This window comes from Halichoerus grypus, chromosome X (assembly GCF_964656455.1).
Source record: "Halichoerus grypus chromosome X, mHalGry1.hap1.1, whole genome shotgun sequence".
Taxonomy (NCBI): domain Eukaryota; kingdom Metazoa; phylum Chordata; class Mammalia; order Carnivora; family Phocidae; genus Halichoerus; species Halichoerus grypus.
In genome coordinates, this window is record NC_135727.1 from 2,938,055 (window position 1) to 2,954,837 (window position 16,783).

Sequence of the window (16,783 nt, forward strand, 5' to 3'; positions counted from 1 at the left end):
GCAGGGCCCGAGGGGCTGGACCTGAGCGCCGAAGAGTGGCCCCCACAGTCCTCCGTCTGCCCCCGGAACCCGCTCCAGGGAGGGCCCGGGCCCGTCCCTCTGGGGACCCGTGTCCTTGGTCCTGGGCCCCGGCGGGAGGGGCTCAGCGGGACGACGCTGTCCCCGCCCGGGGTGTCTCGGGGCTGCCGGCATGGGCCACCTGGCTCCTGGGGGTCCCCCCACTCTGTGCTCCCTCACGGGTGGGCCTACCTGCACCCCTGGCCTGGCCCGACCGAGATCCGGCCTCCCACACACGGCGGTCCCGGCGTCTCCCACGCCTCCGAGGCGGAAGTCGGCGCTCGTCACATCCGGACCCCATAGGAAGGGGTCCCCTCGGGCTGACAGCACGTCGGGCGGACATGGGTTCCGGGGTGGGCTACGTGGGGGCAGGAGAAGGGAGCGGGCAGGCCGGGGGTCCCCCGGTCCTCCCTGGGCTCCTCACCTGGACCCCGCCCGGCAAGGTTGGGGCCCCGCCCCCGGCACCCCGCTGAGCCCGTGCCCGTGCACCTCACACATAGGCTCGCAGCCTGCCCCCCGCCTTCCCTGACACGGAGGCAGAGACTGGAGTCTGGCAGTGTCGCCACCCAGCTTGCCGGTGACCAGCTGCACAGAGGCAATCACGGGGACCCTCTGGTCACCCCAGCCCCCCGCCCCCGGGCCGGGGGCATTTCCACTGCAGTGCTCGCCCCGGGGGCCGCACCCCCCTCACCCTGCCTCCGCTTCTTCTGCGGGTCTCCGCGCACCCCTCCCCACCTTCCTGCCAGGACTGCGGCTGCTAGACACGGTCCCCTATGGCTGGGACGTGTCCTGCTTCTCCTCGTGTCCTCACTGCTCACCCACAGGGCCTTCCAGAGAGCAGAGCTCAGCCCAGCTCTGGGAATCAAGGAGCCAGTGAGCAGGGCTCCCTCTGTGCTGGGAGGACGTTTCCCCCGCCTTTCTGGAAGAACCAGGCCAATGGACGAGCACGCGTGTGTGCGCGTGCTTGCCTTTGGCATTTGCACAATGATGGCCGGGAAGGCATCAGAAGCAAGAACCAACAAACTTTTATTTCTCCAGCTTCTGACCCCCGTCCCCTGCTTGTTCCATTCTGTCGCCTTTCCAGCCCATCCCTAGGCCAATGCCCTGTGATTTCGGTCCAGAGACCAAACAAGTAGGCAAGGTGTCCAGGCTGGTGTCCAGGACATGACAAAACTCTTTTTTTCTTAAAGGTATTTATTTATTTATTTTTTTGAGAAAGAGCACACACAGAGGGAGAGAGACAAGCAGAGTCTCCACTGAGCAGGGAGCCCAATGTGGGGTTCGATCCCAGGATCCTGAGATCATGACCTGAGCCGATGGCACATGCTTAACCAACAGAGGACCCAGGCGCCCCCAGAACATGACAAAACTCTTAACTCTTGACCTGGGTACGGACAAATGCTGCAGGGTGGATGTCACTCACACACTCCGCCGCTGAAACGGATGAAACCTTCTATGGCAAGGAACCCCAGAGGACAGCTTCCTGAAGGACACCAAGCTCTGGATGTGGGAGTCATCCCAGGGAACAACCACCCCCACCCTCAGGAGGCTCCTTGCCCTGCTTTCTTCCCCCAACCCTCCCTGGCCCTGCACTCCTTAAAACGCCCAGGGCTCTGTCTTCACGCACACACACAAACACACACAGGGAAGGACCAACAAGCGGCCTCACCTCAAGCCCAGCATCCTGGAGGAGAAGCTGCCGACCCCACCAAAGCCTGGAAAAGGGCCTGGCGGACGCCGGGGCTCAGGCCCCCTCTTCCTCATCTCTCACAGCCCCTTCAGACAGGGCCAGGGAGGAAGCCGGCTGCCCGAGATTGAACCGGAGGAAATACCCCAGCATTTGCCACTTGCTGGTTTCGGCGTGGGCCCTGGGACCCCACAGGAACTCGTAGCGGGCAGGGTCGCTGCCGGGCACCTGCCGGTACTCCACGTACCCTTCCTGCACCCAGACATTGGTGAGGAGCTCCCTGGGCTCCCCATAGATGACGTGCTCCTGGCCGTCATACACCCCCATGACCCCCAGCTCTTCCCACACCTCCTCCTCGGGGACATGGTCGCCCCCCAGGAGGATCAGCCCCAGGAGCACCACTAGGAGGCTGGTCTTGGGCATGCCCTGCTCACCGCTCAGCATCCCATCCCAGGTGAGGCCCAGGACGGGGACCAGGATGTAGGAGTGGTCGCTGGGGTCCACTTCCTTCACATCCACGCCAAAGAGCAGCCGCATGCACTCGGAGGCTCGGCCCAAGATCACGGGGAAGGCGTCCTGGTGTTCCTCGCCGACGATCTCCAGCATCTCTGCCTGGCTGGTCGGCTGCTGGGTGCGATATTTGAGGAGCAGGAAGGCCACCAGGTGGACTGCCTTCATGTGGAGTGTAGTTTCCAGCAGGGGCTGGGCCACTCCCGGCTCCAGCCCGGGGCCGGGCTCCTCCTGGTTGGATGAGCTGGAGCTATCTTCAGACGGGCTCCAGGGAGTGGCTGCCCCGGCACTGGGGGAGGGGCAGGCACTCACCGAGCTCTGGGGAGGACTCTGGAACCCAGCAGCAGACCCCTCCTCCGAGGGGACCAGAAACAGGGCAGAGCAGGAGACAGATGGGGCGGTGGACTGGGAGGAGGAGGAGGTGGAGAAGGAGGAGGGGGCGCATGGGGCCTCCTCCTCCCCAGCCCCGGACAGCTGTGCCTCCAGCAGGCCCTGGGCCGGGCCGGGGTCTTCCTCCACCTTCCCGAGCTCACTCCTCTGACCCAGGGGCATGGCGTTTGTGTCGGGCTGAACCTGAAGAAAGATGTGGGACGGCTCCTCAGGGCGCAGCCCGGGCAGCAGAGGCCTGAAGTCCCGGAGCTGACAGTGCGCTGCGTCGGGCTTGGGTGCTGAGGGCTCCCCTCTGGGCTGGGATGGGCGAGCCCCTGGCCCCATGCTCAGAGCACGTACCTCACCTTGACCACTGGCACTCACCTGCACCTCCCCTGCTCTGGGACCTTAGAGGCTCCTGCCTCAGACCTAGGCCTCAACGCTGAGTTCCTGAAGCCCCTGGAGGACAAGAGGAGGAGTCACTTCAGGGTGCAGACACAGAGCACGGCACACGGGGCCCAGTGGGGCAGGAGGGCTGGGGCGGACTCTGTGAGGTCCCCACCAGTCCAAGCTGGGCGCTCCCCTCCTTGGCCTCTCAGGGGACTGCTATTTCCCCTGGCAGGGCCTGGGCCCCCCTCCCGCAGCCTGAGGCCAAAGGGTCACAGCAAGACCACGCAGCCCTGAGACTCCACAGAAGGTAAGCGAGGGGGCCCACATGTGCCCACGCCTGCCAAAGGTCTAAGGGCTCGTCACGGAACCCCAGGGATGGCCAAGCTCGGGGTTCCATCGGTGCCGGGATGGGCGCACCTCTCCGTCTATACCCTGACCCCACGGAAGGCCTGGGAAAACTCCCTGTGTTGACCTGAGGCCACCCTCCTGGTGCCGAGGCCTCATCTCTGGGAGACACCAGAAGGAAAAGTCAGGAGAAAGAACTTGGCCCACCGATCGCCCGTCTCCCCATGGCTGACGGAAGCGGCAGGGTAGGCCTGGGCCCTGAGGATCCTGCTGTGGGAGGCATGCCCTCATTTCTCATCTCCCCCCAACAGTCAGGGCCAGACCCAGAGCCAGGGCACCTGCCTCCTCTGCTACCTGAGTCCAGACCCTCAGGCCCTGGCCCTCCCCATCCTGAGAGGAGGGATCTGGAGAGGAGGAGGGACTCAGCCTGACAGGCCCCACCCAGGGTTCCCAGGGCCGCCAGGTAGGGGCTGGACAGATTCCTGGGCCATCACCTCCTTGTCCCGAGGGGTGGGTTGGGAGTCACTCACTCCTCCCTCGGGTGCCCCCACGTTGACTCTTGGCAGGAGCAGGGACTCCTGTGTGTCTCACTTCCCTGAGAGCTCCGAGAGGAGGGTGAGGAGACAACAGTCCACGCCCTCCCCTGCACCCCTCCCAATTCACGAAGAGCTGAGATCGGGGTTGGCCCCTCTGTCCTGGGGCGGGGGTCCACTCTTTGTCCTCAAGGTGCTCATGTTTACTTTCAGCAGGACCTGGAACTATCCCTTCTTCTAACCACAGGATGCATCCTGCAGGCCAAGGCCACCATCTTTGTGAGACCCAGAGGAGAAAGTGGGGCGCTTACTTTTCTTGACACCTGGCCTGGCCTCGCAGGACTGACCACCGGGGCAGGACTTCATTTGGGTCCCCTATGTCTGGGTGGGTGTCTGCTCAGTGCTCCCTCAGGGTCTTGGGACTCCACCCTCTGCTGACCTGAGGCCACACTCCTCAGACCAAGGCTCACCTCCTTCAGACCCTGGGTGCAGACGTCAGGAAACACTTCAGCTGCTCCCCCCACCTTGGGGGACATGGAAGAAGGAGCCCAAGGGCAACAAAATCATTGTCTGTTTCAGGCTCTACGGTCTTCAGCTCTCAGCCTGCATCCCTCCTGGACTCCAACAAGACCTGGGGCCCTGCCCTCTGCTGTCCCGAGTCCTTTCCCCTCTGACCGCCCCGCACATCCCTGAGAGCCAAGGCCAAATTCGGAGGTGCGACTCAGGCGGACAGCTGCTCAAGGGCCTCCCATCGATGACTCTGTTCTGGGGTCCAGGGTGCCCTCAGTTCTCCCTGAGTGTTCTCACCTGGATTCCAGCAGGATCTGAGCCCTCCCTGCTGCTGACCTGAGGATCCGCCTCTTACCCCAACCCCCGGCCTCTCTGAGACCCGGATGTGGATGTCTCGACGCGCCACTCGTCCTCCTCCCGCTCAGGGGCCTCCCAGGACTGACTCTGTTCTGGGGTCCAGGGTCCCTCATGTCCTCCCGCCGGGTCCTCACATGCAGTCCCGTCAGCTCCTGACCCCCCGTTTTTTAAACCAGGCCCCCAGCCTCTGTCAGAACTGGATGCGGACGTCCTGACACACTGCCTGTGGACTTGGCACCAACAGGCCTACCGGGGCTGACAGCAGGGGCAGGCTTCAGTGCGTTGTCCCTGTTCTGGAGTCCAGGTCCCTCCCTGAGTCCTCCCTCAGGGATCTCAACAGGAGCCGCAGCACATCTGCTGATCCTCTCTCTGCTGTCCCCAGGCCTGTTGCCTCAGACCAAAGCCTCACTGCCCTGAGAGCCACGGGCAAAGACTGTGGCCACCACATCACGCTACAAAGTCCAGGGATTCCCTGAGAGGGGTTCCTTCGGGTCCCTTAGCCCTATCCTCTGTTCCCCATCCGGACTCCCTGGATGGCCCGTGCCCTCATCCCTGCTCCTGAGGGCCACTCCTTACAACAAGCTCTCAGTGTCTCTGGGACCCAGAGCAGAAGGCAGGACGTGCCTCATGTCAGCGTTGTCCCACCCTGGGGCCTCCCAGGACTGATTCCCTACTGGGTCCAGGGTCCCTCGTTCCTCCCTCTGGTTCCCACCTTGACTCCTGACAGAACCTGGGCGCTCCTCCCCCCTCCCCCCGCCCCCCGCCCCCCCCCCCCCCCCCCGCGCCTGCCAACTAGAGACCCTGCTCCTTACACCAGACCTCCTGGCTCTCTGAGACCCCGAACCTGAAGTCGGGACTCACTTCGCATGCCCACGCCCCCCAGAGATCTTCCTGGACAGACACTATGGCCCAACCTCTGTGAGATCTCCTCTGTCCTCCCTCAGAGTTCATACCTTGACTCGGGTTATCGCCTGGGCCCTCTTCTCTGCCCACCTGAGGGAGGCCCTGCTCCTTCTGCCAAGGCCCCCAGTGTCTCTGAGACCCGGATGCGGAAGTCCGGACTCACCACGTGCTCCCATCCCCCCGCAACGGACCTTCCCTGACTGACGCTCTGCGGGGGTCCGGGGACCCTCAGTCCTCCCTCCGCATCCTCAGCGTGAAGCCCAGCAGGACCTGGGCCCGGCCCTCTGCCCGCCTGAGGGAGGCCCTGCTCCTTCCGCCAAGGCCCCTAGTCTCTCGGGACACCCGGATGCACCAGTCCGGCCGCACTGGCCGCGTGTCCCCATCCCGCCCAGCTGCCGTCCCGGACTCACCCTGGGGCCCGACCTCGGTGAGGTCCCCTCTGTCCTGCGCTCGAGAGTCCCTCGGTCCTGGCCCCGATCGATCCCCACCCCGACCCCACCTGGACCCCCTGGGGCTCCCTGTGCCCCCGCCCCTTCCCGACCTGGCATCCTTCCCCTCTGACCAAGGTCCTAAGCTCCGTCAGAGCCCCGAGGCGCGTTTCACCGGACGGACGCCACCTGTGGCCACCCTCCCCGGGGGGCCCCCAGGGCCTGGCCGCGGCAGGGCCCGAGGGGCTGGACCTGAGCGCCGAAGAGTGGCCCCCACAGTCCTCCGTCTGCCCCCGGAACCCGCTCCAGGGAGGGCCCGGGCCCGTCCCTCTGGGGACCCGTGTCCTTGGTCCTGGGCCCCGGCGGGAGGGGCTCAGCGGGACGACGCTGTCCCCGCCCGGGGTGTCTCGGGGCTGCCGGCATGGGCCACCTGGCTCCTGGGGGTCCCCCCACTCTGTGCTCCCTCACGGGTGGGCCTACCTGCACGCCTGGCCTGGCCCGACCGAGATCCGGCCTCCCACACACGGCGGTCCCGGCGTCTCCCACGCCTCCGAGGCGGAAGTCGGCGCTCGTCACATCCGGACCCCATAGGAAGGGGTCCCCTCGGGCTGACAGCACGTCGGGCGGACATGGGTTCCGGGGTGGGCTACGTGGGGGCAGGAGAGGGGAGCGGGCAGGCCGGGGGTCCCCCGGTCCTCCCTGGGCTCCTCACCTGGACCCCGCCCGGCAAGGTTGGGGCCCCGCCCCCGGCACCCCGCTGAGCCCGTGCCCGTGCACCTCACACATAGGCTCGCAGCCTGCCCCCCGCCTTCCCTGACACGGAGGCAGAGACTGGAGTCTGGCAGTGTCGCCACCCAGCTTGCCGGTGACCAGCTGCACAGAGGCAATCACGGGGACCCTCTGGTCACCCCAGCCCCCCGCCCCCGGGCCGGGGGCATTTCCACTGCAGTGCTCGCCCCGGGGGCCGCACCCCCCTCACCCTGCCTCCGCTTCTTCTGCGGGTCTCCGCGCACCCCTCCCCACCTTCCTGCCAGGACTGCGGCTGCTAGACACGGTCCCCTATGGCTGGGACGTGTCCTGCTTCTCCTCGTGTCCTCACTGCTCACCCACAGGGCCTTCCAGAGAGCAGAGCTCAGCCCAGCTCTGGGAATCAAGGAGCCAGTGAGCAGGGCTCCCTCTGTGCTGGGAGGACGTTTCCCCCGCCTTTCTGGAAGAACCAGGCCAATGGACGAGCACGCGTGTGTGCGCGTGCTTGCCTTTGGCATTTGCACAATGATGGCCGGGAAGGCATCAGAAGCAAGAACCAACAAACTTTTATTTCTCCAGCTTCTGACCTCCGTCCCCTGCTTGTTCCATTCTGTCGCCTTTCCAGCCCATCCCTAGGCCAATGCCCTGTGATTTCGGTCCAGAGACCAAACAAGTAGGCAAGGTGTCCAGGCTGGTGACCAGGACATGACAAAACTCTTTTTTTCTTAAAGGTATTTATTTATTTATTTATTTGAGAAAGAGCACACACAGAGGGAGAGAGACAAGCAGAGTCTCCACTGAGCAGGGAGCCCAATGTGGGGTTCGATCCCAGGATCCTGAGATCATGACCTGAGCCGATGGCACATGCTTAACCAACAGAGGACCCAGGCGCCCCCAGAACATGACAAAACTCTTAACTCTTGAACTGGGTACGGACAAATGCTGCGGGGTGGATGTCACTCACACACTCCGCCGCTGAAACGGATGAAACCTTCTATGGCAAGGAACCCCAGAGGACAGCTTCCTGAAGGACACCAAGCTCTGGATGTGGGAGTCATCCCAGGGAACAACCACCCCCACCCCCAGGAGGTTACTTGCCCTCCTTTCTTCCCCCAACCCTCCCTGGCCCTGCACTCCTTAAAACGCCCAGGGCTCTGTCTTCACGCACACACACAAACACACACAGGGAAGGACCAACAAGCGGCCTCACCTCAAGCCCAGCATCCTGGAGGAGAAGCTGCCGACCCCACCAAAGCCTGGAAAGGGCCTGGCAGACGCGGGGGCTCAGGCCCCCTCTTCCTCATCTCTCACAGCCCCTTCAGACAGGGCCAGGGAGGAAGCCGGCTGCCCGAAATTGACCCGGAGCAAATACTCCAGCATTTGCCACTTGCTGATTTCGGCGTGGGCCCTGGGACCCCACAGGAACTCGTAGCGGGCAGGGTCGCTGCCGGGCACCTGCCGGTACTCCACGTACCCTTCCTGCACCCAGACGTTGGTGAGGAGCTCCCTGGGCTCCCCATAGATGACGTGCTCCTGGCCGTCATACACCCCCATGGCCCCCAGCGCTTCCCACACCTCCTCCTCCGGGGCATGGTCGCCGTCCAGGAGGATAAACCCCAGGAGCACCACCAGGAGGCCGGTTTTGGGCACTTCCTGCTCACTGCTCAGCATCCCATCACAGGTGAGGCCCAGGACGGGGACCAGGATGTAGGAGTGGTCGCCGGGGTCCACTTCCTTCACATCCACGCCAAAGAGCAGCCGCATGCACTCGGAGGCTCGGCCCAAGATCACGGGGAAGGCATCCTGGTCATCCTCGCCGACGATCTCCAGCATCTCTGCCTGGCTGGTCGGCTCCTTGGTGCGATACTTGAGGAGCAGGAACTCCACCAGGTCGACCACCTTCCCCTGGACTACGTTTTGGTGCCCCGGCTGGGCTTCTTCGGGCTCCTCCCCGGTGCTCGACCCCTCCTCATCGGAGCTGCTGGAGCCCTGGTCAGGCTGGCTCTGGGCAGTGGCTGCCGGGGCACTGGGGGAGGGGCAGGCACTCACCGAGCTCTGGGGAGGACTCTGGAACCCAGCAGCAGACCCCTCCTCCGAGGGGACCAGAAACAGGGCAGAGCAGGAGACAGATGGGGCGGTGGACTGGGAGGAGGCGGAGGTGGAGAAGGAGGAGGGGGCGCATGGGGCCTCCTCCTCCCCAGCCCCGGACAGCTGTGCCTCCAGCAGGCCCTGGGCCGGGCCGGGGTCTTCCTCCACCTTCCCGAGCTCACTCCTCTGACCCAGGGGCATGGCGTTTGTGTCGGGCTGAACCTGAAGAAAGATGTGGGACGGCTCCTCAGGGCGCAGCCCGGGCAGCAGAGGCCTGAAGTCCCGGAGCTGACAGTGCGCTGCGTCGGGCTTGGGTGCTGAGGGCTCCCCTCTGGGCTGGGATGGGCGAGCCCCTGGCCCCATGCTCAGAGCACGTACCTCACCTTGACCACTGGCACTCACCTGCACCTCCCCTGCTCTGGGACCTTAGAGGCTCCTGCCTCAGACCTAGGCCTCAACGCTGAGTTCCTGAAGCCCCTGGAGGACAAGAGGAGGAGTCACTTCAGGGTGCAGACACAGAGCACGGCACACGGGGCCCAGTGGGGCAGGAGGGCTGGGGCGGACTCTGTGAGGTCCCCACCAGTCCAAGCTGGGCGCTCCCCTCCTTGGCCTCTCAGGGGACTGCTATTTCCCCTGGCAGGGCCTGGGCCCCCCTCCCGCAGCCTGAGGCCAAAGGGTCACAGCAAGACCACGCAGCCCTGAGACTCCACAGAAGGTAAGCGAGGGGGCCCACATGTGCCCACGCCTGCCAAAGGTCTAAGGGCTCGTCACGGAACCCCAGGGATGGCCAAGCTCGGGGTTCCATCGGTGCCGGGATGGGCGCACCTCTCCGTCTATACCCTGACCCCACGGAAGGCCTGGGAAAACTCCCTGTGTTGACCTGAGGCCACCCTCCTGGTGCCGAGGCCTCATCTCTGGGAGACACCAGAAGGAAAAGTCAGGAGAAAGAACCTGGCCCACCGATCGCCCGTCTCCCCATGGCTGACAGAAGCGGCAGGGTAGGCCTGGGCCCAGAGGATCCTGCTGTGGGAGGCATGCCCTCATTTCTCATCTCCCCCCAACAGTCAGGGCCAGACCCAGAGCCAGGGCACCTGCCTCCTCTGCTACCTGAGTCCAGACCCTCAGGCCCTGGCCCTCCCCATCCTGAGAGGAGGGATCTGGAGAGGAGGAGGGACTCAGCCTGACAGGCCCCGCCCAGCGTTCCCAGGGAGGCCAGGTAGGGGCTGGACAGATTCCTGGGCCATCACTTCCTTGTCCCGAGGGGTGGGTTGGGAGTCACTCACTCCTCCCTCGGGTGCCCCCACGTTGACTCTTGGCAGGAGCAGGGACTCCTGTGTGTCTCCAAGGTGGGCTTCCCCAGAGGACCTGACCCCGACCTCTCTCAGCATGGTCCTCACCTCCCTGAGAGCTCCGAGAGGAGGGTGAGGGGCCACCACGTCCTCGTCCACGGCCACGTCTACATCCCCCACCCTCAGCCCCCGGCAAGATCCCAAAGGGCTGGCAGTAGGGACCGGCCCCTCTGTCCTGGGGTGGGGGTGCCCTCAGACCCCCAGGACGCTAATCCTCTTTCTTCCTGCCAGGGCCTGCCCTTCTTTCAGGTCCCCAAAGTGAGACAGAAGCCATGTGCCCCTCAAACAAAGACCTCAGCTCCCTGAGGACTCCCACCTTCCGGCCCATGAGACAAGTGAGCACGCATGCCACTTGGGGCCACCGCTGACCGACCCTGCCTGGATCGGGCACGGCCAGATTCCGGTGCACTGGCTTCTTTGCTGAGATGGGGTGGAGGGGGTACGGCCAGTCCTCCCCCAGGGTCCTCACCCTGACTCCCAACCGGACCTGTGCCCCGCTCCCCCCGACCCCACCCTCCACCCTCACACACACACAGGCCCGCTACACCCCAGGCCCGCTCCTTCTCACCACAGGCCCTCAGTCTCTAACAGCCAGATGTGGACCTCAGGACAGGAGGCACGGGCTCCTCCTCCACAGGAGCCACCTCCCTGGCCTGAACTTAGTGCGGCCCAGTCGGTCCTCCCTCTAGTCCTCCCCTTCCAACCTGGCAGGCCCGGGGTCAGCCTGGGCAGCCCTGAAGCCTGCTCCTTCCACCCAGACCCCAGGCTCTGGGAGATGTGGCTGGGAAGTCAGGGCACGGCCTGTGTGATCATCCGGCCCCGGGGCCTCCCGGGACCGAATCTCTTCGCTGTCCCCAAAACCGCAGTCCTCCTTCTGGTCCTCGCATTTCCACCCAGCAACACGTGGGCCATTCCCCCCGACCCCCACGCTTGAGGCAGTGCTCCATCCAAATGGCCATGGGTTCTCGGATGCCCTGAGGCCAGAGTGGCCATGCACCGTGTGGGCTCACCCATCCCAGGAGACTCCGGTGGCTGAATCAGGGCCGCGGTCCTGTGGGCTCCCGGGGGACTCCCTTGGGGGTCCTCACCTCGAGCCCTAGCAGGTCCTAGGCCCCTTCGTCGGCTGTCCCTAGGCCGTCCGCCAACACCAAGGCCCTCCGTGCCCTGAGCCCACCGGGATAAGTCTGTGGCCAACTCCTGCGGCCACGAAGCCTAGGGCTCCCCGGGGCTGAGAGCGGGGTCTGAGATGGGGCGTCCAGGTCTCCCGGGCCTTCTTCTGATCTCCACCACGACTCCCTGGCTGCCTCTGCCTTTGCCTGTCTCTACTGCCTACGGATCCGCTCCCGGGCACCGGGGCATCCGGCCTCTGCGAGACCCAGATGGGCAAGTGGGGGACACACAAACGCACGCACGAACACAAACGGGGTGTCCCCGTCCTCCACTCGGGCCTCTAGGGACTGCCTCTGGGCTGGGGTCCAGGGTCTCTCAGTCCTCCCTCGGCAACTTCAGCGTGAAGCCCGACAGGACCTGGGCCCGCCCCTCTGCCCCCCTGACGGAGGCCCTGCTCCTTCGACCCGTCAAGACCCCAGGTTCTCGGGAGACCCAGAGGCAGAAGTCCGGCCGCTCTGGGCTCGTGTCCCCATCCCGCCCAGGGGGGCCTCCCTAGACTGACATCATGGGTGGGCTTCTAGAGGGCTCCGCTCTGTCCTCCCTCAGGGTTTATCCCTGGCCTCCCCACGCCACGCCCCCGCCACTGGGTCGCCAGGGCCCTCCCCTCTGCCCACCTGAGCAGCTGCTCCTTTCATCAGGCCCTGGCCTCAGTCGCTCAGAGACCCGGATGCGGAAGTCCGGACTCACCACGTGGTCCCATCCTCCACCCCCCCCAACGGACCTTCCCTGACTGACGCTGTGCTGGGGTCCGGGGACCCTCTGTCCTCCCTCTGCAACCTCACCATGAAGCCCAGCAGGACCTGAGCCCGCCCCTCTGCCCACGGGAGGGAGGCCCTGCTCCTTCGGCCAAAGACCCCAGAGTCTCTGAGGCCCGGATGCGGAAGTCCGGACTCACCACGTGCTCGATCCCCTCCCCCACGGACCTTCCCTGACTGACGCTGTGCTGGGGTCCGGGGACCCTCAGTCCTCCCTCCGCATCCTCAGCGTGAAGCCCAGCAGGACCTGGGCCCGGCCCTCTGCCCGCCTGAGGGAGGCCCTGCTCCTTCCGCCAAGGCCCCTAGTGTCTCGGGACACCCGGACGCACCAGTCCGGCCGCACTGGCCGCGTGTCCCCATCCCGCCCAGCGGCCGTCCCGGACTCACCCTGGGGCCCGACCTCGGTGAGGTCCCCTGTGTCCTGCGCTCGAGAGTCCCTCGGTCCTGGCCCCGATCGATCCCCACCCCGACCCCACCTGGACCCCCTGGGGCTCCCTGTGCCCCCGCCCCTTCCCGACCTGGCATCCTTCCCCTCTGACCAAGGTCCTAAGCTCCGTCAGAGCCCCGAGGCGCGTTTCACCGGACGGACGCCACCTGTGGCCACCCTCCCCGGGGGGCCCCCAGGGCCTGGCCGCGGCAGGGCCCGAGGGGCTGGACCTGAGCGCCGAAGAGTGGCCCCCACAGTCCTCCGTCTGCCCCCGGAACCCGCTCCAGGGAGGGCCCGGGCCCGTCCCTCTGGGGACCCGTGTCCTTGGTCCTGGGCCCCGGCGGGAGGGGCTCAGCGGGACGACGCTGTCCCCGCCCGGGGTGTCTCGGGGCTGCCGGCATGGGCCACCTGGCTCCTGGGGGTCCCCCACTCTGTGCTCCCTCACGGGTGGGCCTACCTGCACGCCTGGCCTGGCCCGACCGAGATCCGGCCTCCCACACACGGCGGTCCCGGCGTCTCCCACGCCTCCGAGGCGGAAGTCGGCGCTCGTCACATCCGGACCCCATAGGAAGGGGTCCCCTCGGGCTGACAGCACGTCGGGCGGACATGGGTTCCGGGGTGGGCTACGTGGGGGCAGGAGAGGGGAGCGGGCAGGCCGGGGGTCCCCCGGTCCTCCCTGGGCTCCTCACCTGGACCCCGCCCGGCAAGGTTGGGGCCCCGCCCCCGGCACCCCGCTGAGCCCGTGCCCGTGCACCTCACACATAGGCTCGCAGCCTGCCCCCCGCCTTCCCTGACACGGAGGCAGAGACTGGAGTCTGGCAGTGTCGCCACCCAGCTTGCCGGTGACCAGCTGCACAGAGGCAATCACGGGGACCCTCTGGTCACCCCAGCCCCCCGCCCCGGGGCCAGGCCCGGCTGGGGGCATTTCGACTGCAGTGCTCGCCCCGGGAGCCGCACCCCCCTCACCCTGCCTCCGGTTCATCTGTGGGTCTCAGGGCACCCCTCCCCACCTTCCTGCCAGGACTGCGGCTGCTATACACGGTCCCTTATGGCTGGGACGTGTCCTGCTTCTCCTAGTGTCCTCACTGCTCACCCATAGGGCCTTCCAGAGAGCAGAGCTCAGCCCATGTCTGGGAATCAAGGAGCCAGTGAGCAGGGCTCCCTCTGTGCTGGGAGGACGTTTCCCCCGCCTTTCTGGAAGAACCAGGCCAATGCACGAGCTCGCGTGTGTGCGCGTGCTTGCCTTTGGCATTTGCACAATGATGGCCGGGAAGGCATCAGAAGCAAGAACCAACAAAGTTTTATTTCTCCAGCTTCTGACCCCCGTCCCCTGCTTGTTCCATTCTTTCGCCTTTCCAACCCATCCCTAGGCCAATGCCCTGTGATTTCGGTCCAGAGACCAAACAAGTAGGCAAGGTGTCCAGGCTGGTGTCCAGGACATGACAAAACTCTTTTTTTCTTAAAGGTATTTATTTATTTATTTATTTATTTATTTATTTATTTATTTGAGAAAGACCACACACAGAGGGAGAGAGACAAGCAGAGTCTCCACTGAGCAGGGAGCCCAATGTGGGGTTCGATCCCAGGATCCTGAGATCATGACCTGAGCCAATGGCACATGCTTAACCAACAGAGGACCCGGGCGCCCCCAGAACATGACAAAACTCTTAACTCTTGAACTGGGTACGGACAAATGCTGCAGGGTGGATGTCACTCACACACTCTGCCGCTGAAACGGATGAAACCTTCTATGGCAAGGAATCCCAGAGGACAGCTTCCTGAAGGACACCAAGCTCTGGATGTGGGAGTCATCCCAGGGAACAACCACCCCCACCCCCAGGAGGTTACTTGCCCTCCTTTCTTCCCCCAACCCTCCCTGGCGCTGCACCCTTTGGAACGCCCAGGGCTCTGTCTTCACGCACACACACAAACACACACAGGGAAGGACCAACAAGCGGCCTCACCTCAAGCCCAGCATCCTGGAGGAGAAGCTGCCGACCCCACCAAAGCCTGGAAAGGGCCTGGGGGCCCCGGGGCTCAGGCCCCCTCTTCCTCATCTCTCACAGCCCCTTCAGACAGGGCCAGGGAGGAAGCCGGCTGCTCGAGATTGAGCTGGAGGAAATACTGCGTCACTTTCCACTTGCTGGTTTCGGCGTGGGCCCTGGGACCCCACAGGAACTCGTAGCGGGCAGGGTCGCTGCCGGGCACCTGCCGGTACTCCACGTACCCTTCCTGCACCCAGACATTGGTGAGGAGCTCCCTGGGCTCCCCATAGATGATGTGCTCCTGGCCGGCATACACCCCCATGACCCCCAGCTCTTCCCAGACCTCCTCCTCTGGGGTATGTTCGTCCTCCAGGAGGATCAGCCCCAGGAGCACCACTAGGAGGCTGGTCTTAGGCAAGCCCTGCCCCCCACTCTGCATCCCATCCCAGGTGAGGCCCAGGACGGGGACCAGGATGTAGGAGTGGTCGCTGGGGTCCACTTCCTTCACATCCACGCCAAAGACCAGCTGCATGCACTTGGAGGCTCGGCCAAAGATCACGGGGAAGGCGTCCTGGTCATCCTCGCCGACGATCTCCAGCATCTCTGCCTGGCTGGTCGGCTGCTGGGTGCGATACTTGAGGAGCAGGAAGGCCACCAGGTGGACTGCCTTCATGTGGAGGGTAGTTTGCACCAGGGGCTGGGCCACTTCCGGCTCCGGCCCGGGGCCGGGCTCCTCCTCGCTGGATGAGCTGGAGCTATCTTGAGACAGGCTCCAGGGAATGGCTGCCCCGGACAGCTGTGCCTCCACCAGGCCCTGGGCCGGGTCTGGGTCTTCCTCCAGCTTCCCGAACTCACTCATCTGACCCAGGGGCATGGCGTTTGTGTCGGGCTTAACCTGAAGAAAGATGTGGGACGGCTCCTCAGGGCGCAGCCCAGGCCGCAGAGGCCTGAAGTCCTGGAGCTGACAGTGCGCTGCGTCGGGCTTGGGTGCTGAGGGCTCCCCTCTGGGCTGGGATGGGCGAGCCCCTGGCCCCATGCTCAGAGCACGTACCTCACCTTGACCACTGGCACTCACCTGCACCTCCCCTGCTCTGGGACCTTAGAGGCTCCTGCCTCAGACCTAGGCCTCAACACTGAGTTCTTGAAGCCCCTGGAGGACAAGAGGAGGAGCACTTCAGGGTGCAGACACAGAGCACGGCACACGGGGCCCAGTGGGGCAAGGGCTGGGGCGGACTCTGTGAGGTCCCCACCAGTCCAAGCTGGGCGGTCCCCTCCTTGGCCTCTCAGGGGACTGCTATTTCCCCTGCCAGGGCCTTGGCCCGCCTCCCGCAGCCTGAGGCCAAAGGGTCACAGCAAGACCACGCAGCCCTGAGACTCCACAGAAGGTAAGCGAGGGGGCCCGCATCTGCCCACGCCTGCCAAAGGTCTAAGGGCTCGTCACGGAACCCCAGGGATGGCCAAGCTCGGGGTTCCATCTGTGCTGGGATGGGCGCACCTCTCCGTCTATACCCTGACCCCACAGAAGGCCTGGGAAAACTCCCTGTGTTGACCAGAGGCCACCCTCCTGGTGCCGAGGCCTCATCTCTGGGAGACACCAGAAGGAAAACTCAGGAGAAATGACTTGGCCCACCGATCGCCCGTCTCCCCATGGCTGACAGAAGCGGCAGGGAAGGCCTGGGCCCAGAGGATCCTGCTGTGGGAGGCATCCCCTCATTTCTCATCTCCCTCCAACAGTCAGGGCCAGACCCAGAGCCAGGGCACCTGCCTCCTCTGCTACCTGAGTCCAGTCCCTCAGGCCCTGGCCCTCCCCATCCTGAGAAGAAGGATCTGGAGAGGAGGAGGGACTCAGCCTGCAGGCCCTGCCCAGGGTTGCAGGGCCGCCAGGTAGGGGCTGGACAGATTCCTGGGCCATCACTTCCTTGTCCCGAGGGGTGGGTAGGAGTCACTCACTTCTCCCTCAGGTGCCCTCACGTTGACTCTTGGCAGGAGCCGGGAATCCTGTGTGTCTCCATGGTGGGCTTCCCCAGATGACCTGACCCCGACCTCTCCAAGCGTGGGCCTCACCTCCCTGAGAGCTCCGAGAGGAGGGTGAGGGGCCACCACGTCGTCGTCCACGGCCACGTCTACATCCCCCACCCTCAGCCCCCGGCAAGATCGCAAAGGGCTGGCAGTA

At 65.0% G+C, this 16,783-nt stretch overlaps 3 protein-coding genes across 3 annotated transcripts; all 3 read right to left on the reverse strand.

The window, feature by feature from the left end:
- Positions 1-1,801: 1,801 nt before the first annotated feature.
- Positions 1,802-2,806, reverse strand: LOC144380530 (melanoma-associated antigen 10-like). The gene is made up of 2 exons (XM_078064819.1): positions 2,727-2,806; positions 1,802-2,543 (listed from the first exon to the last, which is right to left on the reverse strand). The coding sequence occupies exons 1-2, from the start codon at positions 2,804-2,806 to the stop codon at positions 1,802-1,804; spliced, it is 822 nt and encodes a 273-aa protein (XP_077920945.1).
- A 5,314-nt stretch (positions 2,807-8,120) lies between these two features.
- Positions 8,121-9,125, reverse strand: LOC144380532 (melanoma-associated antigen 10-like). The gene is made up of 2 exons (XM_078064821.1): positions 9,046-9,125; positions 8,121-8,862 (listed from the first exon to the last, which is right to left on the reverse strand). The coding sequence occupies exons 1-2, from the start codon at positions 9,123-9,125 to the stop codon at positions 8,121-8,123; spliced, it is 822 nt and encodes a 273-aa protein (XP_077920947.1).
- A 5,537-nt stretch (positions 9,126-14,662) lies between these two features.
- LOC118548243 (melanoma-associated antigen 10-like) lies at positions 14,663-15,484 on the reverse strand. Its single transcript, XM_036112092.2, has one exon. The coding sequence runs from the start codon at positions 15,482-15,484 to the stop codon at positions 14,663-14,665; it is 822 nt and encodes a 273-aa protein (XP_035967985.1).
- Between the last annotated feature and the right edge of the window lie 1,299 nt (positions 15,485-16,783).

What these genes read in the sequence shown, in the direction of transcription:
- LOC144380532 (XM_078064821.1), bottom strand. Translation starts at nt 9,125, where the DNA reads ATGCCCCTGGGTCAGAGGAGTGAGCTCGGGAAGGTGGAGGAAGACCCC. An exon ending in GGCCTGCTGGAGGCACAGCT is followed by an intron (nt 8,863 to 9,045) that starts GTCCGGGGCTGG and finishes CCCCTCCCCCAG; the next exon opens with TGCCCCGGCAGCCACTGCCC.
- LOC144380530 (XM_078064819.1), bottom strand. Translation starts at nt 2,806, where the DNA reads ATGCCCCTGGGTCAGAGGAGTGAGCTCGGGAAGGTGGAGGAAGACCCC. An exon ending in GGCCTGCTGGAGGCACAGCT is followed by an intron (nt 2,544 to 2,726) that starts GTCCGGGGCTGG and finishes CCCCTCCCCCAG; the next exon opens with TGCCGGGGCAGCCACTCCCT.
- LOC118548243 (XM_036112092.2), bottom strand. Translation starts at nt 15,484, where the DNA reads ATGCCCCTGGGTCAGATGAGTGAGTTCGGGAAGCTGGAGGAAGACCCA.